The 24,823-nt window shown below is 40.3% G+C and overlaps 1 protein-coding gene across 1 annotated transcript in view; it reads left to right on the top strand.

Moving 5' to 3' along the window:
* Window positions 1-24,823, top strand: part of tpo (thyroid peroxidase) — a 36,936-nt gene that overhangs the window by 4,058 nt on the left and 8,055 nt on the right. The window contains exons 4-7 of the mRNA XM_075448624.1: window positions 5,486-5,615; window positions 9,455-9,931; window positions 20,606-20,864; window positions 22,881-23,051. Of these exons, the coding sequence (XP_075304739.1) occupies window positions 5,486-5,615; window positions 9,455-9,931; window positions 20,606-20,864; window positions 22,881-23,051 (1,037 nt within the window). The remainder of the gene's footprint in view (window positions 1-5,485; window positions 5,616-9,454; window positions 9,932-20,605; window positions 20,865-22,880; window positions 23,052-24,823) is intronic.

Raw genomic sequence — 24,823 nt, 5'->3', positions numbered from 1 at the left:
CATTTTGTCACGACTCTCTATCCCAGACGTCTCCTCTTGAACTCATCTTGAATTTGGGGTCTTATGCATCATAGTTACGTATCATAACAGATGTAAACAATTAGTTCCCAGCAGAAGTAATTCTGGAATAAGAGCTGAAAACAAAAGAAAAATTAACGGACTTCCGGTTTGATGGCGTGATAGGTGGATGGTTGTCTCGTCCCTCCGTAATATTCTGACAAATTTTCTGCAATAAACTAAACTATTTGACACCTATAGGAAGCAGAATAGTGGCTATAAACTCCTTGATGGCAGCTTCGCAAGGCAGAGGTAAAGGTTGCGGCAAACCTTCACAACCTAAAATAGAATTCACTCCGGCTAAACAAAGTGGTTCGGCTACAGCTAACGCTAGCCCAATGGGATTGCTAACGGAAGAATGCTAACGTTGACGAACTTGGAGGAACTACCACTCAGCCTATCCTTGAAGCTATCAGAGACTTAAAAACTGACTTCTGCACCAGGTTTGATGGAGTCCTGTCAGCAATTGACGGCGTGAGGAAAGACGTTGGTGAGTGCTTGGAACGCGTTAAGAATGCAGAGACCCGCATCTCTGAGACAGAGGATGCTGTTAGCAGTCTCGTGGCCAGGGTACGCAGCCTCGAGGATAAAAATAAAGTTATGGAGGACAAGATTGTCGACCTCGAAGCAAGATCTAGAAGATCCAATCTAAGGCTGGTTAACCTCCCAGAGGGTGCGGAGGGAAATGATGCCGGCTCTTTCCTCGAGGCTTGGATCCCGCAGGCCCTCGGCTTAACTTCAACTAACACAAAACTAACCTTGGAGAGAGCACATCGTGTGGGTCCGAGGAGTGGAACGTCTGCATCACTAAGAACACTGATCATGAAGTTTATGAACGACAGAGACGAGATGAGGGTTCAGAATGAGGTCCGAAACAAAAAGCAGATATTCTACAAAGACAGAGCAGTTCGGTTTTACCCCGACCTGGCGTATGGGATACACAAGAAGCACAAGGCTTTTGACGCCGTGAGACAGAAGCTTCGCAGCATGGGAATAAGAAATGGAATACGATTTCCTGCAAAATTGCTGTTAACCCACAATGACAACACACGGTCTTTTGATAAACCTTCTGATGTGGAGGACTTCATCAGAAGCATTCAACAGGAGGAAAGACGTGATGAGTAATCGGTTAATTTCTTTGCTATACTGGTTAGCATAACAACTTAGCTTCCGTTGGCAGTCGGAGTTAATGTAAACAAGTGTCTGTTTCAGCATAAGACGCCCAACTTGGTTAGCGGCTCTCATAGTTGCACCTTAAAAAAAAAAGAAGTTTTTTAGAGTTACAGCTGGTGCAGTTTGTAAAAGTTTGGCCCGGCATTTTCTAAGGTCTGGCCGTGTTCTGAATCAATCTCCCATAAGGCAGCTGGGAGGATCTGGGTATATATGTACAAAACTAATACTACTTGGGCAAATACCTCTGAATAACCCGATCCATCTATTTACTACTTATTATTTGTTTCTTATTTTTTTTCTCTTAATTATTTATTACTTTTCACTTTACTCTCTTACTCCCGTCACCCATTATGGTGCTGTCAAGAATGTTTAGTTTTTATTTTTGCTTTGTTTTATACAAGGTACGAACAATAGAGTTTGGTTTTATTTATTTATTTTTCTTTTGACAAGCGGAGGGCGAGACCACCTATTAGCGATGGAGTGGACAGCGACACCTGACCATTCCTCAGGGAGTGTGGAATGGTCATCGAGTCGACTGGAGTGTACAAGTGGGGGGGTTGGAGTCCCAAGCTTTGGGACTCCGGGTTTTTGTTTGGGGTTCTTTATTGTTGTTTTGGCGGATTAAAGTCATTCCTTTTTACTTGAACATGATTAGTCCACTACTAGTGAAAAATTATGTCCAGTGGGGTAGCAATTAAAGTCACTTCAGTTGGGGGCTTGCATGACAGTAGAGGAAATCACGTCAGCAATAAAATGCATGAAATCTGGAAAAGCAGCAGGCCCTGATGGTCTGCCCATAGATATCTACAAAAAAATTTGAAACAAAAATTAAAATTCCCCCCTTGGAAATGTTTTTAGAATCCCTTCGAAATGGGATACTTCCTCCCTCCCTGAGAGGTGCTCTGATTACTCTTCTTCTGAAACCAGGTAAATCTAACGATAAGTGTGAAAATATGAGACCGATCAGTCTCCTGAATTCAGACTTGAAGATTCTCTGTAAAATTTTGGCAAAAAGACTAGAACCTGTGCTTCCAAGTCTAATAATGGCAGATCAAAGTGGTTTCATGACCGGGCGTCATGGCTTTCACAGTGTGAGAAGGGTCTTGAAAATCTTACACAATCAGAGAGGGGCACCGAACACGGCTTTTTTGGCATTAGATGCCGAGAAAGCCTTTGATAGGGTGGAGTGGACTTATTTATTTGAAATTCTTGGACGGTTTGGTCTAGGGGAGGGTTTTTGCAATTGGGTTAAACTTCTGTACAATGATCCCTCAGCAGAAATGATCACAAACAACAATATTTCGAAATCGATAAAAATTAAAAGAGGCTGTAGACAGGGTTGCCCACTGTCCCCCTTACTTTTTATAATTGCAATTGAGCCGTTTGCCATTGCTGTGAGAGGACATAGTGGAATTACAGGTATAGGTATCGGAGATCTTGAACATCGTATAGCTCTTTACGCTGATGATGTCATCCTGTTCCTTAGTGACTTAGATAAGTCTATTCCATCCCTCCTGAATCTCATTAAGTTATTCGGCAAACTTTCAGGCTATAAAATCAACAATTCAAAATCCTCCGTAATGCTTCTAAACTCGAAGGAGAGGTCGGATCCACCCACTTATGTTCGCCATTTTAGAACAGTGGACTCCTTTACTTACCTAGGTTTTCAAATTGTTCCTAAACTGGAAAACTTCAATTCAACATTGAATTGAATTGAACTTAGTAGAAGCTAACTACAGCCCTATGTTGGCACATATTTCCAAATCTTGCATGGGATGGTCCGGTCTTCCTATTTCTCTGATTGGAAGAATTAATATACTTAAAGTGAACATTCTCCCCAAACTTTTATATTTATTTCAGAACATCCCTCTGCCGCCTCCTCCAAACTTTTTCCCCAGATTGGAAAAAATTTTCAATAATTTTCTATGGAATAATAAACGCCCTAGGCTTCGCCTGTCTTTGTTATACTTTCCATACGACAGAGGAGGGTTACAGTGCCCTAATTTGCGGTGGTACTTTTGGGCAGTACAGCTAAGAATGTTAATGTTCTACTTCACCACAGATGGATCACTGTCATGGAAGGATATTGAATCGAGCTCCCTAAATCTCCCATTTCCCAGTTATCTATACTCAGATGAACCTAAAAAACTCAAAAGATCATGTTCCAATCCTATAGTGAAAAACATGATTGGAGTCTGGCAAGAAGTCAGTAAGTACTTAAAAGACCCCCCCTCCCTCTCTTACTTTAGCCCAATCTGGGGCAACAGCTCCTTCAGACCAGGGAGAGCTGATGCAGGTTTCAAATTGTGGGCAGATAGAGGGGTAAAACAAGTAAAAGATATTTATGGTAACAATGGGAATATGTTAACCTTTGAAGAATTAATTAGAAAATATAACATCCCTCGCAAACATTTTTTTAAATATCTTCAGCTAAGGTGCTTTATCAAAACAAACCATACCCATTTTATGTCTTGCCCTCCATTATCCATTCTGGAAAAATTGTTTACAAAAAATCCTTTTGGAAAGGGCATCATCTCAGTATTTTATAACTTACTGAGGGACTTTTCCCCTGATTCTGCTGACTCTAAATTTAATGCATGGAAATCAAATCTACAGGGGGAACTATCACTGGAACATTGGCGTAACGCATGTAAAGCAGCCCACACAGGGACGTGTAATACTCGCCTAAGACTCCTACAATATAATTGGCTAATGAGGGTGTATATTACTCCAGAAAAATTAAACAAATTTAACTTGAATATTCCAGACACCTGCAATAGATGTGGGGTAGATAAGGGCGCCTTATTTCATTGCACCTGGCAATGTCCAAGAGTTCTGGCAGGAGGTTAGACTGACTATACAACAGATTCTCTCAATTAGACTGGACCTGGAACCTAGGCTCTTTCTGCTGGGTCTTTATCCAGAGGGTTATAGGATTAAGTTCCATGAAAAAATGTTTATAAATATGTGTTCTCTACAAGCAAAAAGGACAATAGCTTTATCATGGAAAAGCTTTGGTAAACCTGCTATTGCTGTGTGGTTTAGGGAACTAACATCTTGTTTACCTCTGGAAAAAATCTCTTACACTCTCAAAGACAAACAGGAGGTATTCTATAACGTTTGGGGTCGCTTCATCAATTAAATGAAGGACAATGACTTGTCACATCTGATGGACGGGCCTGGAACAGTATAGCAACTTCTGCATGACTCAGTTCTTTCTTCCCCTGCCCCCCTGGACTATACGATATAATATATCTTCTGTGGACTCATGATTATGTACCTTCATAGAGGAGGCTCTCCGACCGCCATGTTTGTATTTCAGTCTGTTGGTACTGTTGTACGGATCAAGTGTGTACTGCATGAAAATTGGACCTGACGATGTATGTTGGTACACTTCTGCATTATTTTACTCTCTTGACCGTTGTTTTTTTTGTTCTTGTATGTCTTTTTTACAAAGAAAATTCAATAAAGATATTGTAAAAAAAGAATAATTAACACAGACGTGACTTCTGGCCTCCGGCTTCCTCCCACTGTCCAAAAACATGTAAATAGTGCTGCACTTCTATCATTATCTAATTTATACTGATTAATTCAGGAAACAGCAGCATTATAGAGTTTGAGTTGACTGACATGGAGCTCTGTTTGAGTCCACGTTTAGACCTTAGTATTAAGGCTCCTCCCTCTGGTTGTTTCTTTGATTAATTTATTGGTTTGCAAAACTAAAAAAGGAAGAAAGAACGAAGGGCAAACAACAATTCAATCCCCCCAACTGTTAAATAAATTGAGACGATTGCAAAGAAGAAGCGGTGAATTCAGACGTGTGGGAGGCAGGAACGATGAAATATTTGTCAGCTGTCAGATGTGGGCTCATGTGTGCTGCCAGCAGCAGAAAGTGGGGAACACAGAGGTTTCATATCTCGTTCTGCTGCACTGATTGCAATTTTTTCCTTTATAAACTGTCAGCTGTGAGTCAGACAATGTAATCGGATTCCAGAGTTAAATCTGTGGTGGTGTGGATTAAGAGCACACAGTGTAAAGTCTCTGTTTATATGGAATTAATTGAATAGACATGTTGAGCATTCGGGCTCCTCAGTCTGCGTTTTGTACGATATTTGTGGTAAAATAGTGGCGTTTTATTCCCTTTAACCCAAAGAAGGCAGACGTTGCTTTTTGCAATGCAATATTTTGGACACACTTCCTGATTCCCCCTTTTTCTTTTCTTTCTTTTCTTTCTTTTCTTTCTTTTTTTTGTCAGGCAAAATCCTCGCTGGGGAGCAGCCAACACCGCCTTGGTCAGATGGCTTCCAGCTGAGTATGAAGATGGGGAGGGAGAACCCAAGGGCTGGAGGCGAGAACGGCTCCATAATGGATTCCTTCTTCCTCCGGTAATCTACAGAACGCCTGTCCGACGGGCACAAAAGTCCCGGCTGGAGAAATTACAGCAGGAACCAAGTGAGCTCAGCCTGCGAGTCGATGCTGCATTCTATTTATTTTCCGAACCTGTTTCAAAGCAGATAAAGTCCACAGTGATTTAGGGAGAGGCAGGAGGCTGCGTGAGATGATGCAGATTACGCCAGCATTTGAATATTGCTGCCTGTGCTTTAACGTGCACCATTCTGCGTGTCCAGTCATGTGGATAAAGATTATTTATTTCAAACAGCAGATGAAACTGTTCTGCTGATTCTCGCCTGGATTCGTTGTCCTAATTTATGCGCTCATTACCGAGCGAGGTCCATAAGTGGAAGAACTCGTTAAATATGCATCGGTTGTCTCCAGCCTGAAGTTTACCTCCACACATGAGAGCTATAATTTAGTGTTTTAGATAATCAGTCATCTTTGATCCTCACTACTAGGCTGAGAAAAAAAGATTGTGGATACTTAATGTGCTGCAGAAATAACAACAAACACCCCCCCCCTTTTGTTTAGCTTCCTCTATGTCTAAGATGAGCTGAAGAATTAAAGAATTACTCAGAAAATATGTCTGTTTTAGTCAGTGATGATGATAGAAAGCTGTAAAAAAAAAAAAAACTCTCTGTCAACAGCCTCGAAGGGTCAGCAGGGAAATAATCAGGAGTTCCTGCAAATGGAGAGACGATGCCTTCTCTCAGCTGCTGGTGGAGTGGGGCCAGTACATCGATCACGACATCACCTTTACTCCTCAAAGCACCGGCAGAGCTGCTTTTTGGACAAACACCAACTGTCACAAGACCTGTGAAAATGTGCATCCGTGCTTTCCCATCCAGGTAAACTGCAAACATTTTTATCTGTTTAGTTGGAGATAAAGAGGATTAATACCACTCGTATCTGTTTTAAATTAAACACGAGCCACACAGTCAGAGAAGTAACATGGCAGTACCACTTCCTGGTCAAGAAGGAGTATTTCTACTTACATGAAGGGGTTTTCAGTTCTAAACCCTGCTGATCGATGAAGCTCCAGGCATTTCAAACCCTGGAAAAGGGCGCCGTATGCCTCGGGTTTGGGCTTTTTGCTGGATGTCTTCCCCCTTTCCTATCGACTGACAAATAAAGGCCACAAGTGGCCAAGAACCTTTGAAAGAAACCCTGAATCTGCAGGTTTTTTTGGTAGAGTAAAAGAATAAATTAATAACTATTTTATTCTAACAGCTGAACCTTTTGGCTTGTAAACTATAAAAATAAAAATAATCTTTTCATTTTTAAAGCACAAATTCAAACACTCACAATTCAGGAAAAATTCTGCTGGTACTTGATCTTTGTCTGACAGCTCAGATTCTGCAGTTAAATAGCACCAAATTACAACAAATGTCAAGTCCATAATCCAATCAAATCCAATTAATTAACATTCAAATTAGTCCAATTCATACAGATCCAATTAAAGAAAATAAGTATTCCAGCTTAGGAAACCAACAGATTGGATTAAAACTTCTCTTTGACCCAATCCCCCGTCCTGAGCGTGCACGAGGCGACTGTGGGGAGAAAAAACTCCCTTTTAACAGGAAGAAACCTCCATCAGAACCAGAACCAGGAAGGGTGGCCATCTGCCTCGACCAGCTGGGGGCTGAGAGGACAGAAAGGGGTCCCACAGAGAGGGGCCTGATAACTGAAGGCTCTAAGAGCTTTATATGTGAGGAGAAGAATCTTAAATTCTATTCTGAATTTAACAGGGAGCCAATGAAGAGAAGCTAAAACTAGAGAAATATGATCTCTCCTGTTAGTTCTCATCAGAACTCTGGCTGCAGCATTTTAAATCAGGAGGCAGCATTTGGAGGTTTTTCAGAGAATCTGTGGGACAGCCTTATAATAAATTACAGCAGTCCAATCCTGAAGTAATAAATGCATGGAGCAGTTTTTCTGCATCACTCTGAGACAGGATGTTCCTGATTTTTAACAATATTACGAAGGTGAAAGAAGGCAGTCCTCGAAACCTATTTCATGTGAGTCAAAGGACAGATCCTGGTCAGAAATAACTCCAAAGATTCCTCACTAGTACTAGAAGGCAAAGAAATACCATCTAAAGTAAGTATATAACTAGAAAATGGTCCAAAGACAACAACTTCAGAATAATCCAGGTCTTTATGTCTCTAAGACATGTTTGTAGTCTGAAAACTGATTGGTTTAATAGATGAGTACAGCTGAGTATCATCAGCATAGAGGTGGAGATTTATTCCATTCTGTCTCATAAGATGACCTAATCTTCTCTATGCTCATCAATTTTATTTCTATTTTATCTTGAAATCAGTTTTCTCTCTGCATCTTAGTTAGCTTCACTTCCTGTTTGATAGATCTTTTGGGTTTAGCTTCTCATGTTGGTACACAGCTGGTTTAATTACTGATGGCCACACACCTGAGTTCAGTTCGTCATCACCCTGCTGGATCGCTGTCATTGGATTTTCTTCACATTGTTCAAGATTTCTTTGTCTCCATCATTACCAAACGTGAGAGTTTCACATGTAAGAGGACTAATTCTGATATTTGCAGACGCCTGGGATCTTAAGGTATTTTTGTTAAAAAAAAATATGTGACTGAAGACTGAAGCTGTGACTCAGATCACAGATTTCAAGGGGAAAAGAAACAAAATGGTTAATCAAATTTTATTATTTTTACACCTGTTTGTGCAGAAGCATACAGATCAACTCTCATCATAAAGTAACAGAACTTTTCCAGTGTATGTTGGTACTGATCTTTTAAACTACACCCAATGGATGAACACTACTCTTCCACAAGATTTTCCTCAATTTGGTATTTTCATGTTGGTGGTGGAGAGCTGACTGACAAGTTGGTCAAAAATGGCCCTTTCACACAGTTTCGTGCTTCTTAAACCACTCGGTGAGCCCGTGTTTTCATCCTAAACAAGATCATAAGTGACTTGAGTTCAGTGTTAAAGCAACGGACATGAGAGTGACGAATAAGTCTGCTCAATAAAAGGTGAACAAACAGATACCTCAAAGTCAGTCAAAGTCAAATTTATTTTTATAGCACATTTCATGTACAAAAAAATTCAATGTGCTTTACATAGAATAAAATCATTACAGCAGTGAGTGTAAGGAGCATTAAAAATACGTAAAAGAATTTAAAGTAAAACAAATAAAATAATTAAAATGAATTTAAAAACAATCTAAACAGTCTAGATAAGTTCAAAAATAAGAAGTTCAGTTAAAAGAGCGTTACAGTAATTGAGTCTACTGGAGATGAATGCATGGATGAGTTTCTCCTGGTCTTTTTGGGAGAGGAAACCTTTCATTCTGTTGATGTTTCTGAGATGGTAAAAAGCTGCCTTGGTGACAGCTTTGATGTGGCTGCTGAAAGTCAGATCTGAGTCTATCAACACTCCGAGGTTACCAACTTGATCAGTGATTGTAAGGGCCAGAGTCTATTTACCAACGCCGACCCTCTTCTCTTTGCTACCAAATCAGTTTTGTCTTCATTTAATTGTAGAAAATTCTCTCTCATCCAGGTGTTTACTTCCTCCAGACACTGACAGTACGTCTGCTGGGCTGCAGTCGCCATGGTGACAGAGACACATAAAGTTGTGTATCGTCTGCATAAACTGTGATAATTGATGTTAAAGTTCTGCAATATCTGACCCAAAGGGAGCATATACAAGTTAAACAGAAGAGGTCCAAGAATTGACCCCTGGGGGACTCCACAAGTCATGGCCACTCGCTCAGATTCATAGCTGCCAATTGTAACAAAATGTAAAGAGATGTAAAGTAATTTTCTCTCATTATGACTGTCCTCCTTACAGACTGATGATTCGCTCTGCATGCCTTTTCATCGCTCCACACCAGACTGCCATATCAGTTTTGGGTCCAGTCTCCAACGAGCTGTGCAGAGACAACAGCTGAACGCCATCAGCTCTTACATCGATGCTTCGGTTGTGTATGGCCACACGCCACAGCTGCAGAGCTTCCTCCGTGACCTCTCCGGCCTCAATGGAAAGCTTGCTGTCAACGATCAATTTAAGGATCCAAACAGAAGAGCGTATCTTCCTTTCGTGGCCAAAAAGCCGTCGTTGTGCCGCACGGATCAGACGGGGGAAAGGGTGGAGTGTTTCAGTGCTGGAGACGGTCGGGTCAACGAGGGCCTGCCCCTGATAGCTTTGCATACGCTTTGGCTCCGCGAGCACAACCGAATTGCAGAAGCACTGAAGCACATCAACGGTCACTGGAGCCCTGAGACGATATACCAAGAAACCCGCAAGATTATTGGTGCCCTGCATCAGGTATGTGACCTGATGCCTATGCCTGAAATGATGCCTGTCCAGCAGCACCTCTTAAGTTGTGCTCTTTCATACATTTAGCCATGTTTTTAACCCACAAACAACCAACATGTAAAAAAAGAAAAAGCCGTGGTTTTAGAGCTTCTACTTCACCGACACGAGATGTTCAAACAAGGAACAAACATCTGCTGCTAGCTTACAGCTACACTGCTAAACTGTTTCCCTCTGGGATCAACAGAGTAACTATCTGTATCTGTATGTGGAGCTGGAGGGTTTTTGGTCTGACTGGAGGAACAGCTTCATTACGTCTGTGTTACTGCATTAAAGTCCAGGTTTTGATGATGGCTAACGTACGTAAACACACCGTAACTCTCCACAGCAGCATGACAGTGACAGTTAATGGGGTGATTTACCCCATTAACAAATGTTAATCAATGTCAAACAGAGGAAAGACCAGATGCACAGTGCCTAAACCAACAGGTAGTTTGACCCACAGCCTGTCGCATTTCTCAAAAAGACCTCAAAAAATGGTCAAATTGTTAATAAGGGCGTAATATGTCAACTTTAAATCATTTTAGATGAAGAGTAGCAACAGTTTAACCAATGTCAAGCTCTTTAAGGTTGGTGAGACACTTTTTAACATTAATCTCTCATTTTATCAATCTGTCACAGACTGAACCCCTCCATTTGTATCAATGAGAGATGGTGGCTTGTATAGATGCTGATTGAGTACGAGGGCTGATCGTGATTTAATTTAATGTGGGTCAAGGCCAAAGCCATTAGAATCATGAAAGCAATTATTTTGTACCAATAACAATCTGGATGTGCCATACTAATTACCCATCACTGTTGAATGCTCTTGGTTAACATGAAAAGCACTTCTGTATGATGGAAAAAGCCAAAGTGATGTGCTTTAAAGGCTCTGTTGAGGGAAACCAATGATGCCTGAGGGGAAACAAACTAATCTAGCATTTTTGAGTGGGGTGGCTTTCACAGACACCTAGAGAACGTCTATGTTGCTATTACATTAACTGGTGTGCAGGAAGGTGACAGTTTCAAATCCAGCGGGAGATTCTTTTTATTGTGAGTCGTGACTCTGGGTCATTGCAGGAAAGAAACCTGGAGTTGTTTTGTTAATTTTACAAATGGCAGGAATACAGTAATACTTGTAGAATAGAAAAACAATAGTTTAATCAAAAGATAGGTCCATTCTAGTCTTAGAAATCCTGGGAGCTATCTGCAGAGCAGCATTATAAGAAAAAGAGTTCTTGAGGGTTATATGAAATGATGACCTCTTTCAAATAAGCTGGAGCTTGGCCATTAGGGGCTTTGTCTGTGATAAGAAGGATGATTGAATTTGAATCTTAATTTTGGAGTCAATGGGGCTAACATTGGTGGTACCAGTCAGTACTCTGGCTGCAGTGTTTTGTGGGCATTAATTTGACAAACAGATGAAATGGCCTTACAGTTGTCTGATTTAAATGGCATGAATGCACGGACGCAGTTTTTTCCAACATTGATTTGGAAATAGAAGCTCCTGATTAAGGCTATATTCCTTAGATTGGAAGAAAGACACTTTAGTTACCTGTTTAAAGTGAAAATGTAGACAAATCCAGGTCAAAAGTAATGTTCCTCACAGTAGAACTTACCTCCTTTGGCCTTTAAGTTTCAGTGATAAATAAAGCTGTGTTTTTTCAGCTTATGAATGGAAATGTATGTTGTGTTTCCCAACATTACAATACAGGTCCCGGTTCAGAACCCTGTGGGACACCATAACTAACTGAAGTATGTGAGGAGGATACATAATTTACATAAACAAACTGCAATCCCTGATAAATGACTTAAACCAGTCCAAAGAGGAACAGTTGATCCTGGTGGTATATTCAAGCCTTTGTTATAAAATACTGTAATCAATCGTGTCGAATGCAGCACTAAGGACCTCTACATAACCATTCGAAGTTCGCATTTAAATATTTACAGATTCACCAAAGTTGAGAGCTTGAACTACAAGGTGGTTATTTGAGCCACGTCTAACTGCACAAACTTCTGTTTAAGTTTTCGTAATTTGCCTCGTACCATTTCGTATGCTTCTGAACAGCCATTTATCGTGGAATTATAGATGGTTAGACTTAAGATTTTCTTCAGGTTTTTTTTTTAATCCATTAATTGTACCGATCTTAATCCAGGATGCTTGAAGTCATGAAACAAACATGATGTCGCCATGAGAAGAAAAACGCCGACATGAAACCAAAAACACGAACAGATTCAAGAAAACAGAAACAATTAAATGAAGGATAAGACTGTTTCCCAACCAAAAGCAAAACCTTTGGGTTGTTTTGTTCATGCAGGCTGTAACGACCTTTGATTAATGTTAAAAACAAAGTAAGTGATCTCTAGTGGTAGTAAAAATAACTGCATGTGAAGTGTCATAATGGCGTCCATTGACGTGTTGGTGAAAGTGTAGGAATAAATGTGTTTTAGTCCTAATCGGGATGCTTTTTTGAACTTTAAGCATTTAGTTTTGATTTCTAACTTTAACCAAGTTATGTTTTTTCCTAAACTAAACTAAGAAACCACCAAAGTGTTTTAGTAATGTTGTTATTTAAAAAAAAAAATTGGTTTGTATCTGAGCATAAAACTTACTTCCAATAATAGAAAGTGCTCAGTTTTTACTCTCGAAGAGGAGTTGGTGAGTTGTTAAAGGAAACTTTTCATAATGACGTTCATACGAGTCGTATTTCCCTCCTACTGTTTGTAGTTCAGAGGATGCCCAATGGCTCGTTTTAAAGGGGTATGAACCAAATACCTTTTTTGTCCTTTTAATTGGAATACGTGTTGCAAATAAATCAATCGGGGAAACAAAACCAAGAATGCAACAAAAACGTATTTTAGAAAATGAAAATACTAAACACAAAATATTCAATTTTACAATAAAAATGACATTGTTACATATATATTAAAACATAAAGATACAACAAGCTGTCAGACACAACTGTCTGATGTCGACAAATCAAGCTCAAATAATATGCAAATTGACAATTTGAATTAATTCACAGAAATATTGATAAGATGGAATCAATAACTGAATCTGAACAAGGCTTTCAGGGCGCTCCGTTTGGAAAACTCTGAAATGATAATCAGCTCTGTTTTCATAGCATCTTTGAAGCTTGATTCTTGTTGCGTAACACTGATGTTTGAGACCGCAGCAGTGTGACGCTCCAACAACCAGGTCTGTGATTGGTTGATTGTTCTTCTAAAGCTCCACATCAGATCTGAAGCATTTCCTGTTGAATGTTTCAGCATTGTTCACTCCAAATGACCTAAATTAAACACAGTAGCAGCAAAGGATGAATAAATGATTGGACAGAAGCTCATGAAAAATTACATTCTGTATTAACTAAGACAAAGCTGCCGCTCTGAGTTATACGTGAAAAGAGCACCGGGCGTCAGAACGAATCAAAGGTCAAAAATTAACCAAGACTTGTGTATGTTAAGACATGTTGTCTTTATGAACAGATCAGCAGAATGTAAAAGAACGATAGCTCAAGCTTCCTATGAAGGATCTGTGCTGATTTAATTGATTCAGAACTTGTCAGACTCTGACAGCTGCTGGTTTAATGTCTGTAAGAAGCAACCATCTGTGAAATCCACCGCTTCACCGTCACTGCAAACTCTGAGGGGATCTTTTCCAGATCACCTCAGTGGTGATGCTGCCGTGTCCAAAGCTGAAAGCTACAACTCTTCAAGGCCAGTTTATGTTCAAACCGACGATAAGTGATATTTTCCTATTAACCACAGGTCACGGGATGATGATTTTGAAGAAGAGTGATCAACATATCGCCTGAGTTTGTCCTTTTCCTCAGATCTAAGAATATTTAAACAACTTTCAGTTCACTGTTTAACTTTACTGACCCCCAGCTTTACCTTTTTTAGGTCAGTCTTGCATTGTAAAAATCTCCAAAAACCCAGTGAAGGATACCCGTCCAACACGGAAATAGTTTAACGAGTCTAAACAAAGACCATCTTTTGTTTCCATCGACTGGTTTAAAGCCAATCAACTAATCTGCGTAGTGTTGCTTAAGGCTGGTGCTACAGGCTAATGTTGCTAATGGTTGTAATTCAGTAAAAGAAGTAGCTGTCCTAACCCAAACCTTGAGGAAAAAACAACATCTGCAAGAGGAAAATGGAGAGAGCGAACCTGCAGGAATTACTTTATTCTCTGGAAGAATCTGAGATGACAAAACTGAGAAGATGTGCGTGAGTCACCTTTATTTTATTTGTTATTGTGTGCCGGCTCAGACCGAACACAGCTACAGGTTGATGAGTTACAGAACGGAACCGTTCAGCTAGAAAGCTTCAGCTAACAAAGTAATGTGGGAACAATAATGTTCATCTTTCAGAAAGGAGCAGCAATAACTCCTTAGAAGCTGGTGTACGTCACCTTCATTAGCTAAGCTGTTAGTGTTAGCTGCTGCTAAAGGAGAAAATAACAGCAATAACTCCTCAGAAGCTGGTGTACGTCACCTTAATTAGCTAAGCTGTTAGCGTTAGCTGCTGCTAAAGGAGAAAATAACAGCAATAACTCCTTAGAAGCTGGTGTACGTCACCTTCATTAGCTAAGCTGTTAGCGTTAGCTGCTGCTAAAGGAGAAAATAACAGCAATAACGCCTTAGAAGCTGGTGTACGTCATCTTCATTAGCTAAGCTGTTAGCGTTAGCTGCTGCTAAAGGAGAAAATAACTCAATAAATAAACCATGAGGAGTTATTTCTCAGATGCTTCCATTTCCCTGCTCTGAAGTTCAGGCTCTGAGAGTTGGAACTGATCCCTCTTTGTGGCTCAGCTTCTTCAGTCCAGCGTTGAACTGGACCAAGTTGTTAAAACAGTGGGATGAAAAGTGGCTGCTGCACATCCACAGTCTTTAGCTAACTCTGCTGGAACATTAGCCTCAGATAGAGTTCATCCACAGTCTTTAGCTAACTCTGCTGGAACATTAGCCTCAGATACAGTTTATCCACTGGGCTCTGATATCCTCTGAGGCTGCTGCTGGATGGAAGATGCATGCTCCTCAGGGCAGCTGACAGCAGAACATTTCCACCAGAAGCTGGCTTCATCCGTCCAGCAGGGGGGATGTGAGTGGGCGGGGCTTAACAGAGGAGGCGGAGTCAACTTAAGGAGCGACGTACTTTAGAAATGAAAATCAGAATGGCTCGTTAGATGAGGAACTAAATAAATACCAGGGTTGTTTTTTTACACCATAATATATGCTCCCAGGAACAGAATAAAGGGATTCATTCATAAAATGTCACCTTAAACCACCTCATGAAAATGCTTTCTGACCTTTCCGCGTGTTCAGAGTCTCGTGGACGGATGATTTCATGTGGCAGCCCGATGAGTGTGCTGAAAATAAAGCCGGAGTAGTTTCACCTGCCTGTTCGCTGCAGGCTCAGCTGCAGCTTTTAGTTTTCAAACAAGACAAAAATAACACAAATCTTTTTGCTGACCCTGAAATATGCACACAGTGTTATTCAGAAAGATGTTTCCATGTTAGGTAACCACTTCTTTTCCTAATTGGAGGCCTCGAGTTAAATATCATGCAGTGAGGAGAAGAGGACTGTTCACCACGTCTTTAAACAGAGCTGCTGGACGGGCTCATGATCGGGCCATATCCAGTCATAAAGGCTACAAAAACACAAGGTCTGTTGTCCAAATGTGAGTTTTCAAACAACCAACCAAAGCACGTGCATTTATTCAAGAATAAATTAGTTTTCCGTTACAAGCAGAATTAAGGAGATTATGGAGCAACCAATGTGCCTCCATGCACACCAAACCCAATCAGTGCCGGTTGTTTCTGGTTGTTAACACACTGCGTAAGCAGGTACACATCTGGCAGGTACACATCTGGCAGGTACACATCTGGCAGCCACTTCACGGCTCCAACTTTAAAACGCTTTCATCCGTCATTGTTTAATTTACGTCACCATTGACCTGGAAGCGGGCTTTTCTGGAGCCTGATTACGGGTGTAGCTTTTATTTTGATTCATCAAAGTGGAGCTTCTGCAGTGACTTGTCAAGAAGAACCGATTGAAAACAGGATTCCACATCACGCTGACCGTGGGAGTTGTCTTTAGAACAGCTGCTGGAGACACCGATGACAAATAAAATTAATTACAAATAAAAAATGAATCCTACCGGAGTGGAAATCGGCACATCCACCCAAAGCCGCCTCCTGGTTGAAAGGCCTGATTCTATTCCTTAAGTTAGAAAAGATCAAATATTGCATTAGAGGATCGACCCAAAAATCTCATGAAACTTGGGCCCCACTTTTATCTTATTTTGAGAAGCTTGAAGCCGTCCCACATGACTGAAAAGTAAACGGGAATGAAGACTCAGAGACCTCAGAAGACCTGTGTAGAGACAATTAAAGAAGCAAATATCCTGCTGGTACTGTCCTGAATATCCACTTTTTCTTTATTGTCTTTTTTATTATTTTAATCTTGTATATTTTCATGTCTAACATTATTTCTAGTGTAACATTTGGGGTGTACTTTTCACTCACTGGCTGTGTTCGAAACCGCATACTACATACTTGCATACGGCATACTCATTCAATCAGACAGTATGCAGAGTGTTTACCCACAATGCATTTCGCTCCTGCCCGAGCCGAAATCAGCCGGCCTGAAGCTGATTTCCCTTAAGCTCTAAACTCTGTAAACTTTAGCAACATTTGAAACATTTTCAGGTGAGAAAGTAGTCGTTTAGATCCCCAACGTGTTGAAAACCTGACAAAATACCGGCTGTTTACAATTTTGTTCCCACGAATTCGGCGCTACTAAAGCTAGCCGCAGTGAGCAACGCACTTCCTGTTATTTTCACAAAATAAAATACCCGTTGCCTTTTATCATAGGGAAAGCCATTACCATACAATTGGTGCTTTTGTTTTGAAAACAGGAAGTGAACCTACCCTCGTTGCAGCTAGCTTGAAACTGCCGTTTTGACAGGAAATGACGATCGGCGACGTCACGTTACGTTGCATCTTGGGTAGTTTGAGTATGAGTAGTAACCTCATGATGCATACCCAACATTTCGGAGGATCTAGTATGCATCCGGGAACTTAAAAAAAGTTAAAGTTAGTAGGAGTAGTAGGCGGTTTCGAACACAGCCATTATGTTTATTTTTATCATTCAGTTGTTTTTTTTTTGTATAGGCAGCAGGGTGGGGGGAAGAAAATAACAATGTATGTTGAATAACTCAATGCTCATTCTCTCAAATAAAAAAAAAGTAAAAAAAAATAAAAAAAGAACAGCTGGTGGGTGGTGGGGGGTGTTGTGTTGAGATTCAACCATATGGAGCGAAAACTGCAGCGATGAGCTGACAGCTGCTGAAATCTGCATTTTTACTCAGTGGGATAAAATAGCTGGATAATGTTTTAACTTTAGACACATTTCAGTGCTCACATCAAAAATCTTAAACGGCAGAACTTTTCATTCTTTATGGGCTTTACATGAATATTCTGAGGTGTTTAAACCCTGCAGGAGACCTTATTCACGGCTGATAAACGTTTATAATTAGTCATATTATTTATGTCTTTATTCCGTTTAGGCAAACCAGCTCCGGGATGTTTCTGGTGCAGAAGAACCGGGGTAGATTTAGTCATTTTGAACGATTATCCGTCCAAAACTCCCAAGATGTCACCTTTTAAAGCCTGTTATTTGCATCAAAACGGGAGATAAAACTCACATCTGGTTTTATTATGACTCGTACCCCACAGCAGTGCACAGTTATTGACACCGTTTGTCCAGACTGAAGCGAAGAGCCAATATTATTATGTTGTGTTGAGCATTAAAGCAGAATATAGGGAAAAGCTTTCACAGTTGACGAGGCCAAACTCGATTTGATCAGAGCGTCTCGGCTCGCTGCTGAACAGCATCACAGATTATGATCACTGAGAAGAGAATAATTGGAGTTTGCTCGTATCTGAAGGGAAAGACTGGAAAAGACCCGGATACTTTCTGGTTTGGACCAACTTGTTTCGCTTGTGAAACAATAAAAAATCTGCATTTCTATCTGTTCATGTATAGACATCCATATGTATCCTGCATGGATTTATTCATGTTCCTTTAACCCTCATACCTGATTTAAAACACAACTTACTTTCTGAAAAGGGACATTTTTGTCCCCTTTTTAAAACAACCTAAAAGTAAAAACATAATATATTAATATTTTTTTCCGCTTTTTTTGTCGTAGATCTTTTATTCCACTTCAGTTCTGATCATAACTACCAAGTTTTCAATTATTTTCAAAAATTTAACCCTTTAAATACTGGTTTATATGATGTAAACGCCAATTTCTGTAAAAAAAAAAAACAACCCACAAAAACTGCTATATTTTTAATATATAGAATGCAAAGTGGAATTGTTGAGTGGGGATAATTATGGTCTGGGATATGTCAATGATTAGCAACAACATTGATTTTTTTTTTAGGGATTTTTAATTTTTTTGTTGTCTGATTTAAAAAAAATAAATAAAAAAAAACCAAATTCCCACTTTTTTTTCCATAAATCTTTTCTTCCACTTCAGTTCTGATCATAACCACCAAGTTTTAAATTATTTTTCAAAAAAATTAACCCTTTCAAATTTTAAAAGTTCAAATTGGCATCTAAAGGGTTAATTTTTTTTAAATAATTGAAAACTTGGTGGTTATGATCAGAACTGAAGTGGAAGAAAAGATTTACAGGGAAAAAAAAGTGGAAAAAAATATAAACATATGATGTTTTTAGGTCATTTTAAAAGGGGACAAAATGTCCCTTTTCAGAAATTAAGGAGTTTTTTTTTGACACAATGAAAAATTGCATTTGATATGATGTGTATGAAATTCGAAAAAATAGTCAAAATTGCACAACTGGACCAAATATGATAAGTATCACTATCTACAGTGTGGAATTAGAGGAGAAAGTTCACCCCAAGTGGAGAAAAATGTCTCCTATCAGGGATTAGGGTTAAAGGAAAGTTTGGGACTCACTTTAAACGTTATTCTCTTCATCGTGTAAGTCGGCCATGTTTCGTCTGTCCACTTGTCAGTCGGCTGTCTCGCTCCATCCTCCGACTGGTCTCACTTCCAAATGGAGAGTTTTTCACCAATTAAATGTGATGAGATGTGTTACTCTGTGAGCTGCGGAACAAGAAGAAACGACAAGAGTCGTGTCTGTGAACACAAAGTGATGAAATCTGCAGTTGGATTGGGTTGGAAAGCGTCTCGTTTGTGCTAAAACTTTTGGCCGTAAATTTCTGTTTCGACATCGGTGGAACTTCCACTGCTGGCAGAATGACCTTCTCACTTAGCAAAAACCTGCTTTTATCACTTTTTTGCTGGAATAAAACCTCTGCAGCTGCTGGAATCCAGCAGTGAGAACACTCGGTCGTCTCCAGCCTGCGATTGGACTCTTTTCTCCCCGGGTTTCACCTCTTGGACTGTAAATGGGTTGAACGATCAGGTTGTCTGGGCCTTATTGAACCCGAGTAACTTCCTATTTACGCAGTTCACTTTATTAGATTAGATGTTGATCTTTGAGTTCTGGTGAACAGAACATGTTGGAGAGCTCAGTTTTGTATCTTAAACGTGTTTACGTTTTGAGCGACGTATTAAGACTCAGGTGTTGAACTGCGGCCTTTATAAATATTGATGAGGACAGATGAAATTCTCTGCAGTAAACCACGAGGGAATAAATGTCCGAGTGAGGGAATATTACCAACATCTCCAGGTATTCTGCAGGGACCCAACCTAGCTGTCTCTAAACTCGTTTACTGGAATATAATCATTTCCACCATTTTGTTTTTAAATGAATGTTCACGCTTAACCCTAATCCCTGATAGGGGACATTTTTGTCCACTTGGGGTGAACTTTCTCCTCTAATTTCACACTGTAGATAGTGATACTCATCATATTTGGTCCAGTTGAGCATTTTTTACTATTTATTTCGAATTTCAAACACACATCTATGGAAGCCCATTTCCGCCATGAAAGAAAAAATAAAAGACCAACAGGAAGTCACAATTTCGACTTTCAAAGTCATAATTATGAGATAGAAATTCGAAATTATGACTTCCTGTTGGTCTTTTATTTTTACTTTCATGGCGGAAATGGGCTTCCATACACACATCATATACGATGCAATTTTTCATTGTGTAGAAAAAAAAACTTAATTTCTGAAAAAGGACATTTTTGTCCCCTTTTAAAACGACCTAAAAACATCATATATAAATATTTTTTTCCACTTCAGTTCTGATCATAACCACCACGTTTTCAATTATTTTCAAAAAATGAACCCTTTAGATGCCAATTTGAACTTTTTAACCCAAATTTTAAGCCTTTAGGTGCCAGTATTTTCAAAATATGGAATGCAAAGTTTTACAGAAATTGGCGTTTACATCATATAAACCAGTATTTAAAGGATTACATTTTTTTAAACAATTGAAAACTTGGTGGTTATGATCAGAAGTGAAGTGGAATAAAAGATCTATGAAAAAAAAAAGCGGGAAAAAAATATTAACATATGGTATTTTTAGGTTGTTTTAAAAGGGGACAAAAATGTCCCTTTTCAGAAATTAAGTTTTTAAATCCGGTATGAGGGTTAAACACGATGTACGTTTGGACCTCGCTGTCCACCTCTGACTTCCAGATCATAACCCTGAGAGACTACGTTCCCAAGATAATTGGCCCGGAGTCGTTTGAACGCTACCTCGGACCCTACAGGGGATACGATCCCGCTGTGGACGCCTCGGCCTCCAATGTGTTCGCCACAGCTGCGTTCAGGTTCGGCCACGCCACCATCGCCCCAATCCTCAGCAGGCTGAACGAGAGCTTCCAGGAGCACCAGCGCTTCCCCCACCTGAGACTTCACACGTCCTTCTTCAGTCCCTGGAGAATAGTCAAAGAAGGTCAGTGCCTTTTTTTTTTTATGAAAGCTGTCTTGTAGAACTAATAAAATATCCTGCAAACACAGTAGGGAGGAGAATCTGCTCTATATGGGTCAGCTACGGGGTCCATAATCTGTCTTCTTGTGAGAACCGGTTGCACGTAATTCTGGTGATGCACATGAGCATGACGGCTGACGTATTTTTATCTGCAGCGTGTGAAATCCAGCCCCAAAATGTCATAAATCATACATGACCCGCTCACAGGAGACTCATTAGAAAAGGTGGAATAATCAATCTTAAAGGCTGCAGTTACCCTTTTTCTTTCATCAAAGCATCATTACTTATTTATTATTTACCCATGTAGCCATAATATCTGACATACACAGAGGTAACATTTTTAAAAGACTGTCTCGAGTGGCCAAATTAAAGGAAAACTCCAGTATTAGTATTTGTATTTATCCTGGTCAAACAGTGGGATGATGTTCTGTAGCAGCTGTTCAATACAGATGGAAGTTTTCCAGTAAAAGAGCCCATAAACTGTTCAGGGTGCACAACTTAAACAATGAATAAACCAATTAAACAAGCAGCAGTATTCATGATTTAGTTTACAATTTTACGAACAAAATATTTTCTATCTAGCTAGCTAACAGCTAACAGCTAATCAGCTCGACACATTTAGACATGTAGAGGTGGTCAAGATAACTCGCTGAAGTTCAAACCGAGCACCAGAACGGGGATTTAAGTGACTTTGAACGTGGCATGGTTGTTGGTGTTCTGAGTATGTCAGAACCTGCTGATCTGTTGGGATTTTCACCCACAACCATCTCTGGGGTTTACAGAGAATGGTCCGAAAAAGAGAAAATATCCAGTGAAAATGCCTTGTTGGTGTGAGAGGTCAGAGGAGAATGGGCAGACTGGTTCCAGGTGACAGGTAAGCAACAGGAACTCCAATAAGCAGTCGTTCCAACCAAGGAACGCAGAAAACCATCTCTGAACGCACAGCACACCGTGAAGAAGATGGGCTGCAGCAGCAGCAGAGACCACACCGGGAGCCGTTCTTGTCAGCTGACGACAGGAAACTGAGGCTCACTAACTGGGCAGCAGAAGGTCGGAAAAACGCTGCCTGGTCTGACGAGTTTCCATTTCAGTCGAATTAGTGGCGAAACGGAAATTACATTTCAGCTACCTGAAATTTAACCTTTTAACACAAAATTGGCTTTTTAGGCAAGATTAACACGCGCACGTTCTATAAATATGTCAAATTTAATGCGTTAACGGATATATATATCTATATATATAGATATATCTATATATATAGATAATATGTGTGTGTGTGCAGTGCAGTGCGACATGGACAGAATTCTATATCCCGATATAGTATTTTCTTAAAATGGCAATTTCTCTTCTCTTCTTATTTATAAAACACATATTTTATATATAAATAAATAAGAAATAAAATGAATAAAAAATAAATAAAATAAAACACAAATATCCAGTGGACAAATATCGTATATCGTACGATAGACATTTTTATATCTTACTACGACGTATATCATAACATCACACAGCACTATGTGTGTATATATATGTACAAAGCTTAATCTTATAATCTACGTACAGAAATGGAACATTTGAATGAGGGGAGGTTCTGTTCCTTCTGAACTTTGGTTATTAGTTTAGTATAATAATAATTTAGTGGTTAGAGTGCGTCGTCCAGTAACCAGAGGGTCCAATAAAGGTTGGCGGTTCCATTCCCACTCTCACCACTCAAAGATTGGTGAAACTGACAGCTGGAGGGGTGTCAGTCCACCTCCTTGTCACGGCCGAGGTGCCCTTGAGCAAGGCACCGTACCCCCATGCTCCCCGGGCGCTGTGAAAATAATTTTCGTTCAGATTTGTGGAGTTTCAACACAAAGCCTTTTTTCAAGCTGCATCAAACGGTTTCATTCAGAAAAAAAGTCAAACTGCAGCCTCCCATAAGAAGATATCAGATAAAAACCTGCATTATGATCTGGATAATATTGAGTCTGTGTCCAGGTGGGATTGAACCAACAATGAGGGGTGTTATTGGAACCGCTGCACCGTCCGTCAGTGCGAACACGCTGTTGGTGGAGGAGGTGACGGAGCGGCTGGTGGTCCTCGATACGCAGCAGCACCTGGACCTGGCATCCCTGAACCTGCAGAGAGGACGTGACCACGCGCTTCCAGGTAAGGCCAGCAAAGCCTCGCTGTGGCAGTCAGAAGCTAACAACATTTAAGGATGAAAACCAGCTCCTTCTTTGATATTTCTTCAGTCTTTCACTTTAAAACACGTCTTTAAAGGTCCTGATTACATCATCTTAACCACTGTTAGCAGCTTGATGGCTAAAGACTGCAGCTGAAGTAACCTTGAGCACACGAATGTGAGACAACTCGTTTCTATGGCTGTTTTCACACATGATCAATCGGTCAAATCTTTATTACAGACTCAAGGCCAAAGAAAAAAAAAACCAACAACCTTATATAACATACAGACACAGAAAAATGTACAAATCACCCACCCACAAGGAGACGGCGGAACAAATGGCTCCACCACTGGGAATCAGTATCAAAAGGTTCTAAATTGTACGTTAGATGGTCCCGAAATAAAATTAAAATTTCTGAGAAACTGAACCGACAAATAAACGTACACATTGAATTTCTAAAAAGGGTCTTAAAAGTGTTTATTCCTGCAGCGCCTCCGTCTCCTCAGTAATAATGTACCTAACTCGAGTTGTGTGTTGCTGACTATTCGTGCCCAAACTAAGAGCTGGGTCCATGTTCCTGGTACAAAGTGGAGCTGGTTTACTCCACCAGGGCTGCCCCTCGTCACCGATCCTGTTTGTGGTTTCATGGACAGGATCTGGAGGTGTAGTCGGGGGAGGAGGGCGTCTGGTTTGGGAACCTCAGGGTTTCAGCTCTGCTTTATGCAGATGATGTGGTTCTGTTGGCTTCTTCGAGCCGTGACCTCCAGCTGCTCTGGGATGAGTCTCTGCGTCAGGGGGAGGAGTTTCATTATCTCTGGATCTGGTTCTCAGGCTGTGTTCAAAACCGCATACTTCTCCTACTACTTTTTTTTAAGTTCCCGGATGCATACTAGATTCTCCGAAATGTTGGGTATGCATCATGAGGTTACTACTCATACTCAAACTACCCAAGATGGAACGTAACGTGACGTCGCCGATCGTCATTTCCTGTCAAAACGCCAGGTTCAAGCTAGCTACAACGAGGGTAGGTTCACTTCCTGATTTCAAAACAAAAGCACCAATTGTATCTTAATAGCTTTCCCTATGATAAAAGGCAACGGGTATTTTATTTTGTGAAAATAACCGGAAGTGCGTTGCTCACTGCGGCTAGCTTTAGTAGCGCCGAATTCGTGGGAACAAAATTGTAAATAGCCGGTATTTTGTCAGGTTTTCAACACGTTGGGGATCTAAACGACTACTTTCTCACCTGAAAATGTTTCAAATGTTGCTAAAGTTTACAGAGTTTAGAGCTTAAGGGAAATCAGCTTCAGGCCGGCTGATTTCGGCTCGGACAGGAGCGAAATGCATTGTGGGTAAACGCTCTGCATACTGTCTGATTAATGAGTATGTAGTATGTAGTATGCAGTATGGAAGTATGTAGTATGCAGTATGGAAGTATGTAGTATGCAGTATGCAGTATGGAAGTATGTAGTATGCAGTATGGAAGTATGTAGTATGCAGTATGCAGTATGGAAGTATGTAGTATGCAGTATGGAAGTATGTAGTATGCAGTATGCAGTATGGAAGTATGTAGTATGCAGTATGGAAGTATGTAGTATGCAGTATGGAAGTATGTAGTATGCAGTATGCAGTATGGAAGTATGTAGTATGCAGTATGTGGTTTCGAACACAGCCCCAGTGATGGTGAGTTGGAGTCAGAGATGGACAGACGGATCGGGGCTCCGTCAGCAGTAATGAGGGAGCTGCTCCGGTCCG

This window comes from Odontesthes bonariensis, chromosome 17 (assembly GCF_027942865.1).
Source record: "Odontesthes bonariensis isolate fOdoBon6 chromosome 17, fOdoBon6.hap1, whole genome shotgun sequence".
Taxonomy (NCBI): domain Eukaryota; kingdom Metazoa; phylum Chordata; class Actinopteri; order Atheriniformes; family Atherinopsidae; genus Odontesthes; species Odontesthes bonariensis.
This window is presented reverse-complemented; position numbering and strand designations above follow the sequence as displayed.